General features: G+C 43.1%; 1 protein-coding gene across 6 annotated transcripts in view; it reads right to left on the bottom strand.

Moving 5' to 3' along the window:
* LOC102392665 (ATP-binding cassette sub-family C member 4) overlaps positions 1-23,944 on the bottom strand; it is a 428,577-nt gene that overhangs the window by 378,539 nt on the left and 26,094 nt on the right. For all 6 annotated transcript variants that reach the window (XM_045162433.1, XM_045162432.1, XM_045162435.1 and 3 more), the window contains exons 9-13: positions 21,521-21,622; positions 19,383-19,472; positions 15,220-15,411; positions 4,005-4,099; positions 3,696-3,782 (exon numbers count right to left, since the gene is read on the bottom strand). In XM_045162433.1, coding sequence (XP_045018368.1) covers positions 3,696-3,782; positions 4,005-4,099; positions 15,220-15,411; positions 19,383-19,472; positions 21,521-21,622 — 566 coding nt within the window. The remainder of the gene's footprint in view (positions 1-3,695; positions 3,783-4,004; positions 4,100-15,219; positions 15,412-19,382; positions 19,473-21,520; positions 21,623-23,944) is intronic.

Raw genomic sequence — 23,944 nt, 5'->3', positions numbered from 1 at the left:
AAGAGATCCCTAGTTTCCCATTCTGTTGTTTTCCTCTATTTCTTTGCATTGATCGCTGAAGAAGGCTTTCTTATCTCTTCTTGCTCTTCTTTGGAACTCTGCATTCAGATGTTTATATCTTTCCTTTGCTCCTTTGCTTTTCGCTTCTCTTCTTTTCACAGCTATTTGTAAGCCTTCCCCAGACAGCCATTTTGCTTTTTTGCATTTCTTTCCCATGGGGATGGTCTTGATCCCTGTTTCCTGTACAATGTCACGAACCTCATTCCATAGTTCATCAGGCATCCTGTCTATCAGGTCTAGTCCCTTAAATATATTTCTCACTTCCACTGTATAATCATAAGGGATTTGTTTTAGGTCATACCTGAATGGTCTAGTGGTTTTTCCTACTTTCTTCAATTTAAGTCTGAATTTGGCAATACTTGGTACTAAAATGCCTGCTCTCCCCTCCCTGTGACATGGATGCAATGACTAGCAGATCCTGTTCCTGCCCTGATGGGGAACTTGTGCAGATGCTCACAAGATGGGTGACAGATATTTGTGAATTCAGGGTGGGGCGCTGGGAACAAGAAGGCTGCTATACTCAGGATGCCAGGAGGGTGGGGGTGGGGAATCCCTGTCACAGCACTAGCTCCTGTCACTGAACTCGTGACAAGACACAGGCACTTCTCTAAGGGAAAACTCATCAAGTCATGATCAGGAGAAGGTGGGAAAGGGGAGTCAGATCAGGGAGCTGGGGGCCATGCCATGTGTCAGCTGCCCTGCTCACTCATGTTCTGAAAGATTCAGTGATACTATGCAGTTTTCTTTTAATTGTGGTAAAATACACCTAATGTGAAATTTACCATTTCTGTCATCTTAAGCATAGAGCTCAGTGGTATTAAGTATATTCACATTGTTGTGCAGCCATCAACACCATCCATCTCCACAAATCTTTCATCACCCCAACACTAAGGACGTCCTACATTCGGGCAGATCCCACCAAAGACTAATGACCACTGCTTAGTGGACGTGGAATTCCAGCTCCTAATATCCAGAGCTCAGACTTCCTCACATGTCTCCCTTTCAAACACTGGACTCTGCTGAAGTCTCTACTTTGCTATTCTGGACTTTCTGTAAATCAATCGTGTCCCCTCAGATTCACCTGCTGACACCTTAGTTAATAGTACCTTAGAATTTGGTGACAAGGACCTTAAAGAAGTAATGATCACCCTTAGTTATACTGGACCTAATCTAATGTGACTGGTGTGCTTAGATGAAGAGAAGATTAAGATGTAAGGACAGAAACACAGGCATGTAAATCAATGAAGTTAGAACACACCCTCCCACCATGCACAAAATAAACTAAAAATGACTTAAAATCTTAATCATAAGACATGACACCATAAAACTCCTAGTAGAGATTATAAGCAAAACATTCTCTGACATAAATTATACCAATATTTTCTTAGGTCAGTCTCCTAAGGCAATAGAAATATAAACAAAAACATACAAATGGGGGCTTCCCTGGTGGCTTAGTGGTAAAGAATTCACCTGCCAGTGCAGGAGACATAGGATCCCTCCCTGGTCCAGGAAGCTCCCACATGCACAAAGCACCTCAGCCCATGCCCACAACTACTGAGCCTGTGCTCTGGAGGGGAACCGCAACTACTAACCCCACACACCATAGAGCCCGGGCTCTGCAATGAGAGAAGCCACCACAATGAGAAGTCCACGTGCCACAGCTAGAGAGTAACCCCTGCTCACTGCAACTAGAGAAAACCCCAACTGTGTGAGGACACAGCGAGGGGTTATGGTCAGAAGCCAAGGAGAGAGGTCTCAGGAGAAACCAAACCACCCACACCTTGAACCTGTAGCCTCAAGAACTGTGAGAAATTTAATTTCTATTCTTTGAGCATCCCCATCTGTGACAACTTGCTATAGACTGAATGTTTTACTCCTCAAAAGTCATCTATTGAGACCTAATCCCAACTGTGTTGGTATCAGGAGGTGGGGCCATCGGGAGGGACCAGGTTCTGAGGGTGGAGCCTCCATGAAAGGGATTAGTGTCCTGATAAAAGGAACCACAAGGCTCCCTCACCTCTGCCACCACATGAGGCCGCAGGAATCAGACCCTCACCAGACTGAATCTTTCAGCCCCCTGACTTGGACTTTCCCAGCGTCCAAAACCATGAGATAAAAACTTGTTATTTCTAAAGGCACTCAGCTCTGGTGTCCTGTGAGAGCAGCCTGGACAGACACAGTGCTAGAAACTAACACAGGACCTGAGAGCAAGAATTCCCAAACAGCTTCTCTCTGCTGAACACCCCGCCTCCTCCAGGCGAGGACGTGCCTGCTATTCTCCTCACAGCCTTACTTTCTCCTCCCTCCACACCTGAGCTTCTACTCTTGCTTCAGCAAAGGACTGGGTCCTCGTCTCAGCCTCCATACACCTGCCCAGCCTGCAGGCCCGCAGGGTACTTCCTGCCCAGCCCTGGGCACAGGGAGCTTTCCATCTTCAGTGAAAGCCTCCAGCTGACACTTTCACTTTACATTCAGCACCTACTATCCTGTATTAAAATACTCTAAACCCTGACTTTACTGAGCTTTCCCCAGGCATCTGTTTTAACAAGCTCCATGTAGAGACAGGTTCCTCAGAGGCAGGAATGAGAGCTGGGCATCCTAGTCTCCCTTATTCTGCCCAGTGTGGGTCCTTCCCCTCTCCTGGCTCACTGTCCTCCTTGTAAACTAAGAGGTTTTGTGCAGTAAGGCATTGATCTCAGTGCACACAGCTGGGTGTTTAGAAGTGCAGCTGGAAGGCTCAAAGTGAACAACAGCAAGCGACCTGACCATGGGGGAGATGTGAAGGCTGTTTTAGGAAAAAAACAAGTTTGCAAGGCTTTCAAAAAGGCCAGTCTAGACTCCATAAGAGGCCTCAGTCAGTGTGTGTTAGGACACATTATACACAGAAAAGAATCAGAGTTGTCCCACTTTAGTCATTGTGTAGCCAACCAGGAGCCACTGACAAGTTCTACATTTTAGAAACAGGAATGAGAGTCAAGACTCAAGCCATATTATAGGTGACACTACATTGTAGTGTCTAAGTATTAATTCTAGTAAGCATCCCGGAAATAACATGAAATGATTGAAATCATACTCAGATGTGGAATTCTCAAATTCTAGACTTTATTAAGTCTATACTTAATAAAGACTTTATTTCCAAAGTGATAGAATAACAAGCATAAACCAACAGGGTCTTTCCATGGAAGCCCTATGCCAGTACTGAAAACTTCACTTCTAACACGCCTTAAGCAAATGATAGAGGAAAAAAACTGGCAGCCAAGTACCAGGTTATAAGAGTCTCACTCTCTGATTTAAAAACCCTACATCATCTTATTCCTGATGTCTGGATCCACCCAGAGTGTCTGGTAATCAACTGCAAGTAGCAGGAAGGAAACTGCCATCTGTCACTCCTTAAAGCACAGACCCCACTGGCCCCCACACACTGGAAGCACCTGCTGTATTTTCCTGTCCTGACCTCATCATGATGCAAGATTTCTCTAAGGTGGATCTTCTGTGGAGGGAAAGGAGGGGAGGGAGGGACACCAGGGCAGAGGGAGCTGAGTCTCCTGGAGCACAAAGACCTGCCTGAGCTCTCTTCCTTCATCTCTACAGGGCTCTTGGAAAGAAGAAACGATAGAAAACAGGAGCAAACTCACTGTTCGAATAAGTGTCTGCTGACTATTGCATCCACTGCGCTGAGCGGATCGTCCAGGAGGTAGATGTCTGCATCCTGATACATGGCTCTAGAAAACATAGAGAGACATCAGGAGAGGATACTTCATATTCCCTGGGTCTCATCGCTGAATCATAATGGTGTCTAACAACTCCAGGTTCCTTCTATAAGCCCAGGGAAAGGACCAAGACCCTGCTTCACACAGCCCCACTCGGTGAGCGGGGTCTGCGTGCTCATGTCCACTAGGAGCCGCGGAAGACGAGGGGCGGATAGCAACTGAAACCCCATTTACCTGGCGAGGCTGACCCGGGCTTTCTGTCCCTCACTCAGTGGGGTTCCTCTTTCTCCTATCTCAGTTAGATCTCCTTCCTCCAAAAGCTGTAAATCCTATACAGATAGAAAAGGGGGGAAAGAAAAAGATATAAATTGTCCTCTACTACCATCTGACACTTTTAGCATTAGTTCCTCATACAAGAATTTGATTAACGTTCATACATGCTCAGCTGCTAAGTCGTATTCAACTCTTTGTAACCCCATGGACTAGGGCTTGTAGGGCTCTTCTGTCCATGGTATTCTCCAGGCAACAACACTGGAGTGGTTTGCTGTTTCCTCCTCCAGGAGATCTTCCTGACCCAGGGATCGAATCAGTATCTCCTGTGTCTCCTGCACTTGCAGGTAGATTCTTTCCCACCAAGCTACCTGGGAAGCTAGAGCAGTGGGTATAAGTCAGAGTAACTAAACTGTGACCTTGAATATTAAAAAAAAAAAAAAAAAACTATCAGTGTATTTTATTTGTTTTCATTCTGTAGTTTTGCACAGCATCTATGCGTTTGACCATTTTAACAGATAATTACTGAGGACTTACTGTATGACAGGCATTGCTCTGGGCACAGTGAACTCAGTTGTGAAGAAACAAAGCTCCTAGAGTTTCTTTCCATGATGGAAGACAGATGATATGGAAAATTAACCTGAGCACAAGTACTGAGGAGAGGAAGGAAAAGGAAGCCGGCTCAGGGGGATGGAGAGTGAAGGAGGGAAGTGAGTTCACACTGGGGTGTGAGGGCTCTGCTCAGAGAGGGTGTGAGCATATCTGGAGGAGGGGGCTCAGGCAGACCCGGAGAGGCTGCTCCTCACAGAGGGAGGGGCGGGTGCAGGGGCCACAGGGAGATGCCCAAGGGGTTCAGGACAAGGAGGCAGGAGAGTGGAGTGAGAATGAGAGGGTGAGGGTGGAGACAGAGCAGGAGGAGCCTGGGGGCACTCCAGTAAGAGGAGGAGGGGGACAGACCTGGTTTGAGGTTTTAAGAAATCACTCCTGTGCTTTACAGAAAACAGACAGTAAGTGGGGAAGGATGAGGGTGGATACAAGTGAGGAGGCTACCAGAATAATCAAGATGAGAGATGACAGTGGTCAGGACCAGAGTGGGAATGGAGAGATGGGGTCACACTCCAGGCACATGTTGAAGGTGGAGTCCGAAAGGCCTGCTGACAGGATGGGTGTGGCTGTAAGAGCAGAGGAGATTGTGGTGTTTGGGATGAGGAAGGGGAAGGACAGGGTCTCCATTTACTGAGTTGGGGAAGGTGGTGGATGTAGGTTTAGGGAACTTCGCTCATGGACAACCTGACATGACCTCCCAGTGGTGTCACGGTGCAGTTGTACATGCAGGTGTGAAGGTCTGTGCTAGAGACACAGGTGTGAGAGCTGGTGGCCCAGGAGATGAAGGCACAGGACTTGTTTTTATAAAGGAATGAGTGTCTCTTAAAAAGACATTTTGCTGATCTCTGCCTCAGCTTCCCACTTTCAAAGAAGGGATAACACCTGACCCTAGTCTTCACAGTAATACTTAAAGTGAGTGACATATAAGGTCTGTACAATAAATGGGAGCAGAAAGAGCAAGCTGGGCAGGACAATCAAAAGGAAAGAAAAGGTGTGCTCAAAGGACACCCAGCATATCAGCTGGATTAAGTAGATGATTGTCTGTGAAAGCAGGAAAAACTCAAAACTAAGAAGGAAATAAAGTTGTAGCTTGAGGATCTGGGAATGAATCACAAGTTACATTTGAATATCATTTACAAAGTTAATAGACAAATCAGCCTATTTTCCCCAGAGTACCATGGGGAAAAAAAAAAGAATAGATGACGAGAACATTCCCAAACTGACAAGATAGAAATCAGGCTTAAGTAGTTGTTCACTCGTTTAATTGTGTCTGACTCTTTGTGATGCTTTTGAACTGTGGTGTTGGAGAAGACTCTTGAGAGTCTCTTGGACTGCAAGGAGATCCAACCAGTCCATTCTGAAGGAGATCAGCCCTGGGTGTTCTTTGGAAGGAATGATGCTAAAGCTGAAACTCCAGTACTTTGGCCACCTGATGCGAAGAGTTGACTCATTGGAAAACACTCTGATGCTGGGAGGGATTGGGGGCAGGAGGAGAAGGGGAGGACAGAGGATGAGATGGCTGGATGGCATCACTGACTCTATGGACATGAGTCTGAGTGAACTCCGGGAGTTGGTGATGGACAGGGAGGCCTGGCATGCTGCGATTCATGGGGTCTCAAAGAGTCGGACATGACTGAGCGACTGAACTGAACTGACTCTTTGTGATCCCAAGGAATGGAGCACTCCAGGCTTCCTTGTCCTTTACCATCTCCTGGAGTTTGTTCAAACTCATGCCCACTGAATCATGGATACCATCCAGCCATCTTGTCCTTTGTCATCCCCTTCTCCTCCTGTATTCAATCTTTTTCAGCATCAGGGTCAGCTTTTCAGCATCAGCATCATCATTAGGTAATGAGTTGGTTCTTCCCATCAGGTGGTCAAAGCACTGGAGCTTCAGTATCAGTCCTTTCAATCAATATACAGGGTTGATTTCCTTTATGATTGACTGGTTTGATCTCCTTGCAGTCCAAGGGACTCTCAAGTGTCTTCTCCAACACCACAGTTCAAAAGCATCTGTTCTTCTGCACTCAGCTTTCTTTATGGTCCAACTCTCACATCCATACATGACTACTAGAAAAACCATACCTTTGACTATATGGACCTTTGTTAGTAAAGTAATGGCTCTGCCTTTTAATATGCTGTCTAGGTTTGTCATAGTTTTTCTTCCAAGGAGCAAATGTCTTTAATTTCATACTGCAGTCACCATCTGCAGTGATGTTGGAGCCCAAGAAAATAAAGTCTGTCACTGTTTCCATTGTTTCCTCATCTATTGCCATGAAGTGGTGGAACCAGATGCCATGATGTTAATTTTTTGAATGTTGAGTTTTAAACCAACTTTATCATTCTCCTCTTTCACCTTCACCAAGAGGCTCTTTAGTACCCCTTCACTTTCTGTTATAAGGGTGATATCATCTGCATATCTGAGGTTATTGATATTTCTCCCAGCAATCTTTATTCCAGCTTGTGTTTCATCCAGTCTGGCATTTCACATGGTGTACTGTGCATGTAAGTTAAATAAGCAGGGTGACAATATACAGCTTTGATGTATTCCTTTCCTAATTTGGAATCAGTCTGTTGTTCCATGTCCAGTTCTAGCTGTTGCTTCTTGACCTCCATGCAGGTTTCGTAGGTGGCCGGTAAGGTGGTCTGGTATTCCCATTTCTTTTAGGAATTTTCCACCCTTTGTTGTGATCCACACAGTGAAAGGCTTTATCATATCAATGAGGCAGAAGTAGATGCTTTTCTGGAATTCTCTTGCTTTTTATATGATCCAACAGATGTTGGGAATTTGAGCTCTGGTTCCTCTGCCTTAGACTTAAGTTACATGGTATTATATTAGAAGTCTTAGGTTGCTATAATTGCCAATTGGCACATTCTGTCATAGACAGAGTTTGGAGTTTTTATCACTAAACTGCTGAGGCATCAACCTAGGATGCACAGCAGTACCTTTCTGTAGGTGAAGCCCTCACTTCTCTGTCTCTACTGCAGCAAATTTGGAGAGAAAGCAAGTAGCACACTGATGCCACCATGATGAACAAGTCCTTTGACCTCCCTAAGTCTCATTATCCTCTTCTATAGAATGTGCTGCAGAAACCAGAGCCCCTGAATTCAAGGATGCTGTGAAAATCTCAGGAAGTGTGTGAACACCTCCACAAATGAAAAAACGACATGAGTTGATTATAACTTTCTCTTGGTGACTGATCCCTATTTTCTCACCAAGCCAACAGTAGGACCCTGTTTACAGTGTGAATCATAACACACAAAGCACATGACCACCATGGAAGAAAGAGACTGCATCGTAACCCTCCCTGACAACCACAAAAACACAGACACATACTCACTCAAATCTTAACAGAGGGGCATCTGATGAAAGGCAACAAATGTTCTGATGTGATAATTTATAATTACCTCACATTCTTTCTTTCTTGAGCTCAGAAATTAATACCGTCTCTTGCTTTGTGTTTTCATTGAAAAAAAAAAATGAACTTTGTGTTAAGTTCTCAGCCTCAAGCACACACACAGAATTACTTGGCCTCTCTTTCACTGTTCACAGTCCTTACAAACTGTTCTGCTTAGTTTTTCTGCTTTGATTTCATGTCGTTCAAATGGTTTTCTTATTTAAAAAGCACCACATTGTAATACAGCAATCTTAACCACATTCCAGAGAAGGCAACGGCACCCCACTGCAGTACTCTTGCCTGGAAAATCCCATGGATGGAGGAGCCTGGTGGGCTACAGTCCATGGGGAGCCCCGAAGAGTCAGACACGACTGAGTGACTTCACTTTCACTTTTCCCTTTCATGCATTGGAGAAGGAAATGGCAACCCACTCCAGTGTTCTTGCCTGAAGAATCCCAGGGACGGCGAAGCCTGGTGTGCTGCCATCTGTGGGGTCGCACAGAGTTGGACATGACTGACACGACTTAGCAGCAGCAGCAACCACATTCTAGAAAAAAGCACTCACAGCCTCTCTTTCCAGGACATAAAAAACTATCTCTGAGTCTGGTAGTAACACTTTGAGTGTGTTGTTGACTCTGCAAATTATATATGAACAAGCCACCAAGGGGAAAAACATTTTGGAGGATTTGAAGTAAAAGCAAGTACAGTTGATTTCTCAGCTGCCACGTTCTAATTAGATCAAAGGGGAAAGCCTTAGTTGGGCATATATTATAGTTCCTTCCACTGACAGCAAAGTGTTCTTATTCATATTTGTTACCTCTAATTTAAGTAAGTAAGTAAGTGCTAGTCAGTCGAGTCCAATTATGTGATCCCATGGACTATAGCCTACCAGGCTCCTCTGTCTATGGAATTCTCCAGGCAAGAATACTGGAGTGGGTTCCCATTTTCTTCTTCAGGGGATCTTTCCAAGCCAGGGAGTGAACCTAGGTCTTCCTGTATTGCAGACAGATTCTTTACTGTCTGAGCCACCAGGGAAGCCCCAAAATTTAACCAATTCTTATTGAACAGCACACACACACACTAGAGGCAAACTAGGAAATGGTGATGCTGGTTTGATGCCATCCATCCAGAAGCACATCAAAGGCCCTTCAGTGATGGTGGAGACTTACAGTAGAAGCACCATGGAGCAGACTGCTGAAATGGTTAACGTGGGCTGGACATGAGGCCCTTGCAGAAGAGGGCTGGACATAAGAGTCAAGCAGCAGGAGCCCTCCTTCCTTCACAGCTTTTCTTCCTTGTGGAATTGCCCCTCCTCTCATGGCCTGTCATATCCTGCCCATCTTTCCAGGCTCATCCCAAGCACACTCTCCCATGGAACCATCCTGGACTCGTCTCTCTTCCTGCTGGGTTCTGTTTACATCTCTCATTTCTCATGAAGGACCCGTCTTATTCTGCTCCATCATTTGTACACATGCACATGGCTTCTCACAGCTCTTGGGGGGTAAGATCTGTGCACCAAGCTCTGTTCTGGAACCTGATGCTGATTATCTCTAATCCTCACAGCAAGCTTCACAGTAAGTGTTGGCCCCATTTCACAGATGAAGAAACTGAGAAACTCTGACCACATCACTGGTCTGAGGGCGGTCAGCTTTTAAACAGAAGAGCTGGAATTTGAATGAGTTCATGTCAGTTCAGAGTCTTCTGCTCTTTCACATCATGCTGCCCAGGTGGTGACTGAAGATATTTTTGAAATGAAGACAACACTTAAGTAATTCAAGACTTGAAGGCCTCTACACTTAGACATGTAAGTGTCAATAAACTTACTATCCTATGGCCAAGTAAGTGATCTATGTGGAAAAATATTAAACTAGAATTTATCAATTTGATACCTTTAAATATGTGTTCACTAAACATTTTCAAAAGCCTTAAAGATAACATGGAGACAAATGTTGCACACAATATTGCTTATATCATGGTAACAGAATATTATTGTTGATGTATATAATACACTGTGTGTAGAGCACTCCAGTACTCTTGCATGGAAAATCCCATGGACGGAGAAGCCTGGTAGGCTGCAGTCCATGGGGTCACAGAGAGTCAGACATGACTGAGCGACTTCACTTTCACTTTTCACTTTCATGCATTGGAGAAGGAAATGGCAACCCACTCCAGTGTTCTTGCCTGGAGAATCCCAGGGACGGGGGAGCCTGGTGGGCTGCCATCCATGGGGTCACACAGAGTCGGACATGACTGAAGTGACTTAGCAGCAGCAGCAGCAGCAGAGCACCTACAGAACTACCAACTCAAACAATGCAAGTTAATACTCAAATACCTTCTTTCTTACATGTCACATTTTATGGATGTAATTTTACCAGAAACTGACTGAGCTTATAATTAAAAGCTAATTTATTTTCAAAACCATTCTAATACTTACAGAGTGCTTGTTATGTCCTTAGCAAGCAGGTGCTTTAAAATCACAACCACATTTCATCCCCAAAACAACCTCATGAGGTTGATAGTCTTATTATCTCCATTTTACAGATGAAGTAACAGTCTTGTAAGGATCAAACAGTCAAACCCACACACCTGATCAACAGAGAAACTGGGACTCAATTCCTGAACCTTCTGACTCCTAGATCGTGGAGTTGATGTCATCAACCTGAATTGATACTGCCAGTGTGACTACTTCATGTCTCCCTATTTTGTTACAGAAAGTTTTCAGCTCAATGAACTTAAATGATTACTTCAATAAGATCTAGTATAATACATCTAGTTGTTTTTAACATATGTTATACAAAAAATGTTGCTTTTAGAAAGACGGTAATGACGATCTTACATGCAAGGCAGCAAAGGTGACTGATGTAAAGAACAGACTTTTGGACTCAGTGGAAGAAGGTGAAAGTGGGATGATTTGAGAGAATAGCTTGAAACATACACATTAACATATGTAAAATAGATGACCAGTGCAAGTTTGATGCATGAAGTAGGGCACCCAAAGTCAGTACTCTGGGACAACCCAGAGGGATAGGGTGGGTAGAGAGGTGGGAGGTGGGTTCAGGATGGGGGAGATATGTATACCCGTGGCAAATTCATGTTGATGTATGGTAAAAATCATCACAATATTGTAATAATCCTCCAATTAAAATAAATAACAGTTTAATAAATAAATAGATGTTGCTTTTTTATGGCTTTTCCTCCAGGATTTGGGGAGATGAGAGTAAGGAGAAATCTTTATTATATTTGTATGCATGGATAGATGGATGGAGAGAAAAAGGTTAGAAATAGCAACAATGGCCAGCACTTACTGAAACCCTGGTTTGTTTACATTTCACAGGCATTTTCTGTAATTTTTACAGTTATCCCCCTCCCCCATTTAATAAGAAAGGAAATTGAGACAAACACCTGGAGTCATTACCCAGACTGTTTCTCTCCAAAGGCCAAGCCTTTTCTACTGTACTGTCTATGCCGTCTCTGTGTCTACGGACGCCAGTATTTCCTGTGCCTGCCTTATGTCCATCCACTGAGACCTGGAATCCAAAAGGAGATAAGCAGATGCTCTCATAACTTACTAATTCCCAGGTGTCATAAAGACCTTGCTAACCTCTTGTTAATCAGAGTCATAGATGACATTTCAGAGCAGCAACTAAACCCTCTGACCCAATGTCCTCATTTTACTGCAGAAATGTCAGAGGTCCAGGCAGGTAACAGGACATGTCCAGAGTGACAGCAGGCAAGTGATGAACCCGGGGCCAGAACTCTCCTCTCCACTACTTCTCCATGCTGGGCCTCCCTTCCTTCCAAGGAGGGAATGGGCACAAGGGACCCCAACTCCATGTCCCAACTATGCAGCAGAACGTGAGAGCAGTCCATGTTTATAGAAGTCAAATCATGTACAGAAGAACTGCTGTGCATCCAAGTCCTGCAGGGCCTGTTCCACCAAAGTCTGTGCTGCATACATGCCCCATTGGGTGAAGCCACAGAACACTGCCTACATTAGTGGTCCAGTCACCCCATGAGCCTGCAGCAAAGCATTGGTCCCGAGGATCTGAACTTGAGCTACAAATGTAGAGATGAGGTGTCTCATCTGTCCCAGTCTCAGTTTTACTAACTGTAAGTTGAAGATGGGAATATTGAAGATACTCATAAAGAATGAATAACTCATAAACCTTTTTAGGTGTGTGCATGCACATGTGTGAAAGGCAGAAAAATGATTTGCACGTAGACTCTGAATTAATGGGAGCTACTGTTCTCACTGTTCTGCATTTGCTTTCCCTTCTTATATGGTATCTGCTTCTAAGTCCCTTCAGTCGTGTCTGACTCTATGCGACCCCATAGACGGTAGCCCATCAGTCTCCCCCATCCCTGGGATTATCCAGGCAAGAACACTGGATTGCCATTTCCTTCTCCAATGCATGAAATTGAAAAGTGAAAGTGAAGTCGCTCAGTCGTGCCCAACCCGTAGCAACCCCATGGATTGCAGCCCACCAGGCTCTTCCGTGCATGGGATTTTCCAGGCAAGAGTACTGGAGTGGGGTGCCATTGCCTTCTCCATATATAGTATCTAGACCATTTAATAAAAATCTAGCTCATTCCTGCTAACCTGACATCATTTCTGCAAATGTACAGTCACCCATGAACAAGAACCTGAAGAAGCGAGCCCATTAAACAAGCAATTCTGTGTGTCCACATCATTGTGAAATGCTGCTCACCTGATGCAGGGCTTCCCAGGTGGCGCTGGTGGTAAAGAACCCACCCACCAATGCAGGAGATAGAGACTCGGGTTTGATCCCTGGGTTGGGATGATCCCCTGGGGAGGGAAATGGCAACCCACTCCACTATTCTTGCCTGAAGAATCCCATGGACAGAGGAGTCTGGCAAGCTACAGTTCATAGGGCCACAGCGCTGGACACAACAGAAGTGATTTAGCATGAACACACACACCTGATGCAACCTATGATGTTCAAGCCCTTGTTCCAGGAGAATCATGATTTCCTCACAAAGCAGGTCTGGAGCTTTCAATACCACACCTTTAAAAATCTGTCCCTGTCTTTTCCTCACAGTACAAAAGAGCAGTCAGATGTCCAGACTGCACTGAAGAGACCCCAGAGGGAGACCTTTAATGATATTATTCACTGGTTTTTTACAACCCAAGAGAGTAACATAGTATTTAACATTATTTACTCTTTTTCCTTGCTTTTTGTCAATTGTATTCTCCTATCACTTAAGTTTAGGTCTCATCGTTTACTCACTAATCTTATTTAATGCCCAAAATACAGTGAAACCTTTCATCTTACCATTCTCTGTGAAACTCAATGCCATTTCTGAAAACAATCTCCCTCAATGAAATGACGCAGTATTAAAAAGAAATTTTAAACCATTCCGGTTTTCTTAAATAATACATTACAAGTCAAAAATGAAGTGGTGAGAGAACCTCACAGACTAAATGGGACCAAGGAGGCATCAGCCAAGTGCAGGGGGCAGACCTTGTGTGGGTTCCAACAGTGGTGAAGATTGACCACTGAGATGATCAGCAGCATGTAAACACAGACTAGCAGGTGGGTGATATTCAGGAATTCAAGGTATTTTTCAGATGAAATAAAGTAGTGATTTTTCCCCAAAGCTTTCCTATCTTTTAGAGAAAAATAATGAAATGTTTACAGATGAACTGATCTGAGGTCTAGGATCAGCTCCACAATACTCTGGGGTTGGGGTGGGGCTGGCAAGGGTAGAGATGCAGCAAGACTGGTCACCAGCTGATTCTGGCTGAAGCTGGGGGTGGTACATGAGGATTCATTATACCATGCTCTCTTTTTGTAAATATTTATAACTTTCCATTAAAAAATGTTGAAAGTGAATGAAAACTTCACAGAATGAAACAATCCCCCCTCCAGATAATGTATTCTGTGTTACTAACCTATAAGAATTAAAATGACAGCATATGTAAATACATATGCTTATTTATGTAAGCCTGCTGATTCATCCAGAGAAGGCAATGGCACCCCACTCCAGTACTGTTGCCTGGAAAATCTCATGGATGGAGGAGCCTGGTAGGCTGAAGTCCATGGGGTCGCTAAGAGTCAGACACGACTGAGCGACTTCACTTTCACTTTCCACTTTCATGCATTGGAGAAGGAAATGGCAACCCACTCCAGTGTTCTTGCCTGGAGAATCCCATGGATGGAGAAGCCTGGTAGGCTGCAGTCCATGGGGTTTCACAGAGTCGGACACGACTGAAGCGACTTAGCAGCAGCAGCAGCAGCAGCTGATTTATCCAGAAGACCAACTTAAATGTTAAGCAACATTCAAAAATCTATTTTTTAAAAAGAACTTTTAACAAACCTTGTAGTGTAAACCACTATCATAGAGGACTCTCTTACACTGTTGGTGGGAATGCAAACTAGTACAGCCATTATGGAGAACAGTGTGGAAATTCCTTAAAAAACTCAAAATAGAACTGCCTTAAGACCCAGGAATCCCACTGCTAGGCATACACACCAAGAAAACCAGAATTGAAAGAGACCCATGTACCCCAATGTTCATTGCAGCACTGTTTATAATAGCCAGGACATGGAAGCAACCTAGATGTCCATCAGCAGATGAATGGATAAGAAAGCTGTGGTACATATACACAATGGAGTATTACTCAGCCATTAAAAATAATACATTTGAATCAGTTCTAATAAGGTGGATGAAACTGGAGCCTATTATACAGAGTGAAGTAAGCCAGAAAGAAAAACACCAATACAGTATACTAACGCATATATATGGAATTTAGAAAGATGGTAATGATACCCTGTATGCGAGACAACAAAAGAGACACTGATGTATATAACAGTCTTTTGGACTCTGTGGGAAAGGGAGAGGGTGGGATGATTTGGGAGAAAGGCATTGAAACATGTAGAATATCATATATGAAACAAATCACCAATCCAGGTTCGATGCATGATACTGGTTGCTTGGGGCTGGTGCACTGAGATGACCCAGAGGGATGGTATGGGGAGGGAGGCGGAAGGGGGTTTCGGGATGGGGAACATGTGAATACCCATGGCGGATTCATGTTGATGTATGGCAAAACCAATACAATATTGTAAAGTAATTAACCTCCAATTAAAATAAATAAATTTATATTAAAAAAATGAAATTCAAGTATATGCAACTCAGAAGTCATTACTCACCGCTTCCAAAGCACAAGCCCTTATTACTTCTTCATATCTGTCTTCTTTATATTTCTTCCCAAATAAAATGTTACTCTTTATAGTCCCTGGAAACACCCAGGGCTGCTGAGAAACATATGCGATCCTCCCGTGCACGCTGACCTGTCCCTGGCTCGGGGGCAGCTCCCCCAGCAGAGCGTTTAGCAGTGACGACTGAAACAGATGGCAACACACACACGTGAACAGGGCGCACTCAGGATGGAAGACGCCCCGCAGCACAGCTGACCCCACCCTGGCTCTTGATACGTTATAGAACCCTTTCCTTCAACAGGATAAAGTACAGCCCTCCCAGTTGAGACCAAAACAACAACAACAAAAAAAGTGAAAATAACACTAACGGTCAATGAAAATGACTGATAAGGAACATATTAATAGTATAAACAATCTACTCTGCCCGAGTATCCCCCCAGGTGAAATTCTACTCAGCAAAGAATAATTGAGAATGTTTAACATCCTTCTCTCAGAGAAGGCAATGGCAACCCACTCCAGTACTCTTGCCTGAAAAACCCCATGGACAGAGGAGCCTGGTAGGCTGCAGTCCATGGGGTCACTAAGAGTTGGACATGACTGAGCGACTTCACTTTCACTTTTCACTTTCATGCATTGGAGAAGGAAATGGCAACCCACTCCAGTTTTCTTGCCTGGAGAATCCCAGGGAAGGGGGAGACTGGTGGGCTGCCGTCTATGAGGTCGCACAGATTTGGACACGACTGAAGCAACTTAGCAGCAGTAGCAGCAGCAGCAACATCCTTCTCTAACAGAGCCCAGCAGGATGTGTATTTGATATATATGATGTTCAGTGCAATTGTTCCTGCATCTGGTATCCTTTACTTGACAAACACTTGTTGTTAAAAAGCTATGTGTGAAGAATATAGCCAACTGAAAGAACTCTCAAGTAAGTTGTGTCTGCAGAGCAAAAGTCCATGACAGAGGAAATCAGTACCCTTTCATGTACACATCCCACATTTTTAAAAATAATTTTATTTATTTTTAGTTCTTTTATCTTTTTCATTTATTTTTTTACAATGTTGTTTCGGTTTCTGCCATACCACAATTCTTAATTTTATTTATTTTTGCTTGCACTGGGTTGTCATTGCAGTGCATGGGGGTTTTCTTGTTGAGACTCTAGCAGGCAGGCTTCAGCAGTTGTGGCCCATGGGCTCAGTTGTTGCACCTCCAGGCCCCAGAGCAGAGGCCCAACAGTTGTGGTGCATGGGATTAGTTGCTCCACAACTGGGAGGTGGGAACTTCCCAGACCAGGGACCGAACCTGTGTCTCCTGTATTAGCAGGGGATTATTTTACCACTGAGCCACCAGGGAAGCCCACACCCCACATTAGGTTTCTGTATTTTGTTGTTTCAGACCAAGGGTATGTGCACCTTTCCTTTCAATCTTCAACATCACACAGATGTGGCGTGTGTGTATCCACACCATCAGAGTGCTCATGACACTGGGCTGAAATAATATGACTACATATCTGTCTCACCCCACAACCTGATTGCCTCTGAAAGGCAGAAAGTCAGGGTCTTGCTCACTTCTGTACCTTTATCTCCAGCACATGGCTGCACACTCACTACACATGCACTGATGGGATCATGTCAAGTCATAGGAGGAAATACTCAAAGCTTCCAGGAAGAGCCTTTATGATCTCCAGAAATCCTGGAAGGGCCACTAAGATGAAAAGAAGTCCCCATTGTCTATGTCTATCCTGAACAGTATCAGTTCAGTTGCTCAGTCATGTCTGACTCTTTGTAAGCCCATGAACCGCAGCACATCAGGCCTGCCTGTCCATCACCAACTCCCAGAGTTTACCCAAACTGATGTCCATTGAGTCGGTGATACCATCCAACCGTCTCATCCTCTGTCATCCACTTCTCCTCCTGCCTTCAATCTTTCCCAGCATCAGGGTCTTTTCCAATGAGTCAGCTCTTCCCATCAGGTGGCCAAAGTATTGGAGTTTCAGCTTCAACATCAGTCCTTCCAATGAACACCCAGGACTGATCTCCTTTAGGATGGACTGGTTGGACCTCCTTGCAGCCCAAGGGACTCTCAAGAGTCTTCTCCAACACCACAGTTCAAAAGCATCAATTCTTCGGTGCTCAGCTTTCTTTATAGTCCAAATCTCACATCTATACATGACCACTGGAAAAACCATAGCCTTGACTAGATGGACTTTTGTTGACAAAGTAATGTCTCTGCTTTTTAATCTGCTGTCTAGGTTGGTCATAATTTTCTTACCAAGGAGTAAGCATCTTTTAATTTCATGGCTGCAATCACCATCTGCAGTGATTTTGGAGCCCAAAAAAATAAAGTCAGCCACAGTTTCCCCATCTATTTCCCATGAAGTGATAGGACAGGATGCCATGATCTTAGTTTTCTGAATGTTGAGTTTTAAGCCAAATTTTCACTTTCCTCTTTCACTTTCATCAAGAGGCTCTTTAGTTCTTCTTCACTTTCTGCCATAAGGGTGGTGTCATCTGCATATCTGAGGTTATTGATATTTCTGCCAGCAATCTTGATTCCAGCTTGTGCTTCTTCCAGCCCAAAGTTTCTCATGAGGTACTCTGCATAGAAGTTAAATAAGCATGGTGACAATATACAGCCTTGAAGTACTCCTTTTCTGATTTGGAACCAGTCTGGTGTTCCATGTCCAGTTCTAACTGTTGCTTCCTGACCTGCATATAGGTTTCTCAGGAGGCATGTCAGGTGGTCTGGTATTCCCATCTCTTTCAGAATTTTCCACAGTTTATTGTGATCCACACAGTCAAAGGCTTTGGCATAGTCAATAAATCAGAAGTAGATATTTTTCTGGAACTCTCTTGCTTTTTTGATGATCCAGCAGATGTTGGCAATTTGATCTCTGTTTCCTCTGCCTTTTCTAAAACCAGCTTGAACATCTGGAAGTTCACGGTTCACGTATTGCTTAAGCCTGGCTTGGAGAATTTTGAGCATTACTTTACTAGCGTGTGAGATGAGTGCAATTGTGTGGTAGTTTGAGCATTCTTTGGCATTGCCTTTCTTTGGGATTGGAATGAAAACTGAACTTTTCCAGTCCTCTGGCCACTGCTGAGTTTTCCAAATTTGCTGGACTATTGAGTGCAGCACTTTCACAGCATCATCTTTTAGGATTTGAAAGAGCTCAACTGGAATTCCAAAACCATCACTAGCTTTGTTCGTAATAATGCTTCCTAAGGCCCACTTGACTTCACATTCCAGGATGTCTGGCTCTAGGTCAGTGATCACACCATTGTGATTATCTGGATTGTGAAGATCTTTTTTGTACAGTTCTTCTGTGTATTCTTGCCATCTCTTCTTAATATCTTCTGCTTCTGTTAGATCCCTACCATTTCTATCCTTTATTATGCCCATCTTTGAATGAAATGTTCCCTTGGTATCTCTAATTTTCTTGAAGAGATCTCTATTCTTTCCCATTCTATTGTTTTCCTCTATTTGTTTGCAATGATTGCTGAGGAAGGCTTTCTTATCTCTCCTTGCTATTCTTTGGAACTCTGCATTCAAATGGGTATATCGTTCCTTTTCTCCTTTGCTGTTTGCTTCTCTTCCTTTCACAGCTATTTGTAAGGCCTCCTCAGACAGCCGTTTTGCCGTTTTGCATTTCTTTATCTTGACTATGGTCTTGATCCCTGTCTCCTGTACAAAGTCACGAACCTCCATCCATAGTTCATCAGACACTCTGTCTCTCAGATCTAGTCCCTTAAATCTATTTCTCATTTCCACTTCCATAAGAGATTTGATTTAGGTCATAACTGAACGGTCTACTGGTTTCCCCTACTTTCTTCAATTTAAGTCTGATTTAATTTAATTTATTCCAGAACAGCTGTCACATAAATACTTTCCTTCACTAAGACATCCAAATTCCGCACAGGCAGTTCCTAACTGGGAAACGGGAAGCACCAAGAACGAAAAGATAGTGTGTGTTTATCCTGATTTATTTCGCCATGAAACATTATTGTAAAATGAGTGTTCCATGAACACACATAGAGAGACACTCTTCTAGATACACTCAATTCAAACTGAGTCACACACAGATCTGGGCTCAATTCTGAGAATTTAACAGGAGCTGTGGTGTTGCATCAAGCTGACAAAAGACATCATTAACTTACCTTTCCCGCTCCCACAGGTCCAACCACAACTAACAGTTCACCAGGTCTGACAGTAAAGGAAAGTCCTTGTAGGGTTGGGGTCTCTGATGCCTACAAAGTAAAGTTTTGAATTTAATTTACCCATTTTAATAACGTAACACAGTTTTTTAGAAAGTGGAAAATATAACAATAATCAACATAATTGATATGCAAAATATAACCCACATTTTTCTCTTTCCTATTTTAAGATATTGTGTCCTGGAGACCTCTTCATCAGATTTTATCTCTTTGGGGATTTGAGGTAGCTTTAGCTCACTTTAGGAAGTTTCCTTCTTTTTTCCAACTACCACACAATTGCACTCATTTCATGTGCTAGCAAAGTGTTGCTCAAAATTCTTCAAGCTAGGCTTCAGCAGTATGTAAACTGAGAACTTTCTGATGTATAAGCTGGAATTAGAAAAGGCAGAGGAACCAGAGATCAAATTGCCGATATCTATTAGATCACAGAAAAGCAAGGTAATTCCAGAAAAACATCTACTTGTGCTTCACTGACTAAAGCCTTTGACTGTGTGGATCACAACAAACTGTGGAAAATTCTGAAAGAGATGGGAATACCAGACCACCTTACTTGCCTCCTGAGAAACCTGAATGCAGGTCAAGAAGCAACAGTTAGAACTGGACATGCAACAACTGACTGGTTCAAAATCAGGAAAGGAGTACGTCAAAGCTGTATATGGTCACCCTACTTGTTTAACTTTTATACAGATTACATGATGCAAAATGACTAGATGATCACAAAATGGAATCTAGAATTCTGATAGAATATCAATAATCTCAAACATGCAGATTATGCCACTTAATGGCAGAGAATGAAGAAGAACTAAAGAGCCTCTTGATGAAGGTGAAAGAGGAGAGTGAAAAAGAGTGAATGTTGGCTTAAAACTCAACATTCGAACAACTAAGATCATGGCATCTGGTCCCATCACTTCATGGCAAATAGAAAGTAGAAACAGTGACATATTTTATTTTCTTGTGCTCCAAAATCACTTCAGACAGTGACTGCAGCCATGAAATTCAAAGATGCTTGCTCCTTGGCACAAGAGCTGTGACAAACCTAGACTGTGTATTAAAAAGCAAAGACATTACTTTGCTGATAATGGCCCATCTAGTCAAAGCTATGGTTTTTCCCGTAGTCATGTCTGGATGTGACAGTTTTCACCATAAAGAAGGCTGAGCACTGAAGAATTGATGCTTTTGAACTGTGGTGTTAGAGAAGACTCTTGAGAGTCCCTTGAGCAGCAAGGACATCAAACAAGTCAATCCTAAAGGAAATCAATCTTGCATATTCATTGGAAGGACTGATGCTGAAGCTGAAACTCTAATACTTCGGCCACCTGATGCGAAGAATAGACTCATTAGAAAAGACCCTGATGCTGGGAAAGACTGAAGGCAGAAGAAGGGGACAACAGAAGATGAGATGGTTGGATGGCATCACTGACTCGATGGACATGAGTTTGAGCAAGCTCCTGGAGTTGGTGATGCACAAGGGAGTCTTGCATGCTGCAGTTTATGGAGTCGCACAGATTTGGACATGACTGAGCGACTGAACAATAACAACAACAGAAATGCTGGAGTGGGTATCCATCCCCATGGACAGAGGGGCCTGGTGGGCTACAGTCCATGCGATCACAAAGACTCAGAGACAAGTGAAGCAACTGACACTTCACACTTCAGCTCAAAATATTAGATCTGGGTTTTCAAGAAAAGCTTGAAAATATTTGTGCTCTATATCTTTTGTTTAAGGTCATCCTATTGTATAGCACAGGGAATTATATTTAATACTCTGTAATAAAACATGATGAAAAATAAACTAAAAACTAAAAGAAGAATTTATATACTTTAAGTTCAACATGTGCTAATACACTGAAAGCTCTCTTGAAAATGAGAAAAAGAGTAACATGTCAAATGCCTCAGGCTGATTTTACACTTAATCTCCATTCATTGCAAACCTCATCCCTGATTCTGAGAATTTTTGTAATATATTCTAAGTAAATGAGCAAGTCACATTTTACAGTATATGTAAAATCTCAAAATTCTCCAATAAATCTATGTCACAGTTATCTTTAAGCAGTCATAATTTTGGAAAGAAAGTTTCTTACCTTTTCCCAAGAAGCTGTAAAAGCTTGCACATCCACGGTTGTTTTACCATCTGATGGCAGCAGAGGGTAGCACTGTGTTATCTCATCAAGTAACAAAAAGTTCTACAGAAAAAAAGCAAAACATAGATTATTTATACTGTAAGAACAAATTACAAACAAAACAACTGCTTCTATGGAATTGGCAATAAAAAGTTTTATACCTATCATTTATACCTACCTATCATTTTACAGCTGTATTTTATTAGGTCTTGGTTCACATGAGAAACATTAAATATATCATTATTATATGTACAACTAAGTATATAATAGAGTATAGCATATATATATATGTGTGTATATATATATATATAACATAGCATATAAACACATATATAGAGTATGTATGTGTGTGTGTCTGTGTGTCTGTGTGTGTATATAAAATAAATAAATAAAAATTCCTAGCCATGAGGCTATCTTTGTTACTTTCTCAACAAGTGTACTGGTTCCTCTCTAAGAAGACAATAAATATGGCTTCAAACTCCAATACATTTAGAACCTGGACATTTTTATTGTTTTACTTTTGTGTTACCAACAATAAACAGGTGAGCTGGTAGGAAATTATTTCATAAATACTAACTGAATCCCACCATGTGCCAAGTGCCATGCAACACTGCTAGAACACAGAGAGGAAGGCCCTCCCCAGGCCGTCAGGAAGCAGGTGGCACAGGACAGGCTGGGAACCCAAGACCAACGACAGAGACTCTGAATGCAAACGCTGTACACTCTGCTTTCCCCCTTGTGGGTGTCAATACCACATCACTGCTTGTCATTAACTATTACTAAGTCATCATTCTAAAAAGAAAACTGTGTAAGTTTCTATGTATTAAAAGATATTTCACAAACATCTTTTCACAATCACTGCCTCTTCTTAGTCCATGCCCTCATTCCTCCACAGCAGGAATGGCTGCATCTCTCACTTCTTGGTATCTTCTACACCACTTTGCAACTAACTGATGCACAGTAGTTGAATAAAACAAAATCTTACAAATTGCTACAAAGCTGACAAACACATACAAGAAAATTCCCTCTTGCCTTGCAAATGCTAGATATAATTCAATGAGAAAAGCTAGAGCAATAGAGAAACTGAACAAACAACTTAGACCACTCCCACTCCCCAAGGTCCCCAAAACTGTGAACAAGAGGCAGAGACTGCTGGCTGTCCTTGAAATCTGCTCTTGTTCTTCTGAGGTAACAAACCTAGATTTTACCTGCATGTGGCAGCCTGGAGGGATGCCCTCCCTCTGTCTTGAGGCTCCCGAGCAGACAGGAGCAGTCACGTGACTAAATCCAGGTCTGTGGAGAGTGACAGCGACCAGGACCTTCCTCTGCCTCAGCCTGGGCCTTGGGGGCTGCCAGCGGGGTCAAGGTCACATGCAGTGGAGTAACATGAGAAGAGAGAAAGAGTCTGGGTCCTGACACCACGGAGGTTCACACTAGCCATGGGACTTGTTATGGGGAGAGTTGTATCACCACATAAAAGGTACATCCTAACTCCAGTTAGCTCAAAATGTGACTTTATTTGGGAATTTGGTTGTTGGAAATGTAATCAATTAAAGCAAGATCACAGTAGAGTAGGGTGGGCCCTGAATCCAATATGACTGGAGTCCTTATGAGAAATGCAGAGACAGACAGACACACAAAAAACAGCTACCTGATGATGGAGACAGAGGCTGGGGTGATGGCTTTCAAGTCAAGGAACACCAAGGTTTGCCTGCAACCACTCAGAGCTAGCAGAGGCAAGAAAGGATGCTCCCTTATCGGATTCAGAGGGATCCTGACTCTGCTGATAGCTTGATTTCAGACTTCTAGCCTCTAGGACTGGGAAACAAAACATTCCTGTGGTTTTAAGCCACATGTTTTGTGGTACTTTGTATCCGCAGCCCCAGGAAACCCATACAGAGCCTCACAGGTTTCTTGCATGAGAGAAAAGCAAATGACCCCTGTAAGCAGCTTTAGCAAGGGTACCTCTGGGACCCACAGGTAAACCAAATCCTAACCCATATGGGGAAAAACTTAAACAAGCATGTGAGGATGTTTGAGAAAGAAAATGACACATAAATAGTAATCTACTACCTTAAACATCTTGACACCCTATCTATTGTGCCTCAGAGTCATAAATGTGATTGCAAACTTCTACTTAAAAAGAAGAACTGGTCAAAACTGAATGTGAAAACCCTTGTGCAGGAAAAGAAAGACAGGATCCTTGCATTTCTGTCAAATATCATCTGGTGGAAGATGCTTTCATTCATTCCTTCCTCCACTCATCCTAGCTCACTGAGAACCTAACACTGAGCACAGTGACTCCTACCCGCCCGGAGCCCATGTCCACCAGGAGGCAGGATGGACGGAGAGTGGTATGAGGACACATTTGCAGGCTTTCAACCA

This window comes from Bubalus bubalis, chromosome 13, assembly GCF_019923935.1.
Source record: "Bubalus bubalis isolate 160015118507 breed Murrah chromosome 13, NDDB_SH_1, whole genome shotgun sequence".
In the NCBI taxonomy this organism is placed as follows: Eukaryota; Metazoa; Chordata; class Mammalia; order Artiodactyla; family Bovidae; genus Bubalus; species Bubalus bubalis.
Note: the sequence above shows the minus strand (reverse complement) of the source record. Positions and strands in the feature narration are given on the sequence as shown.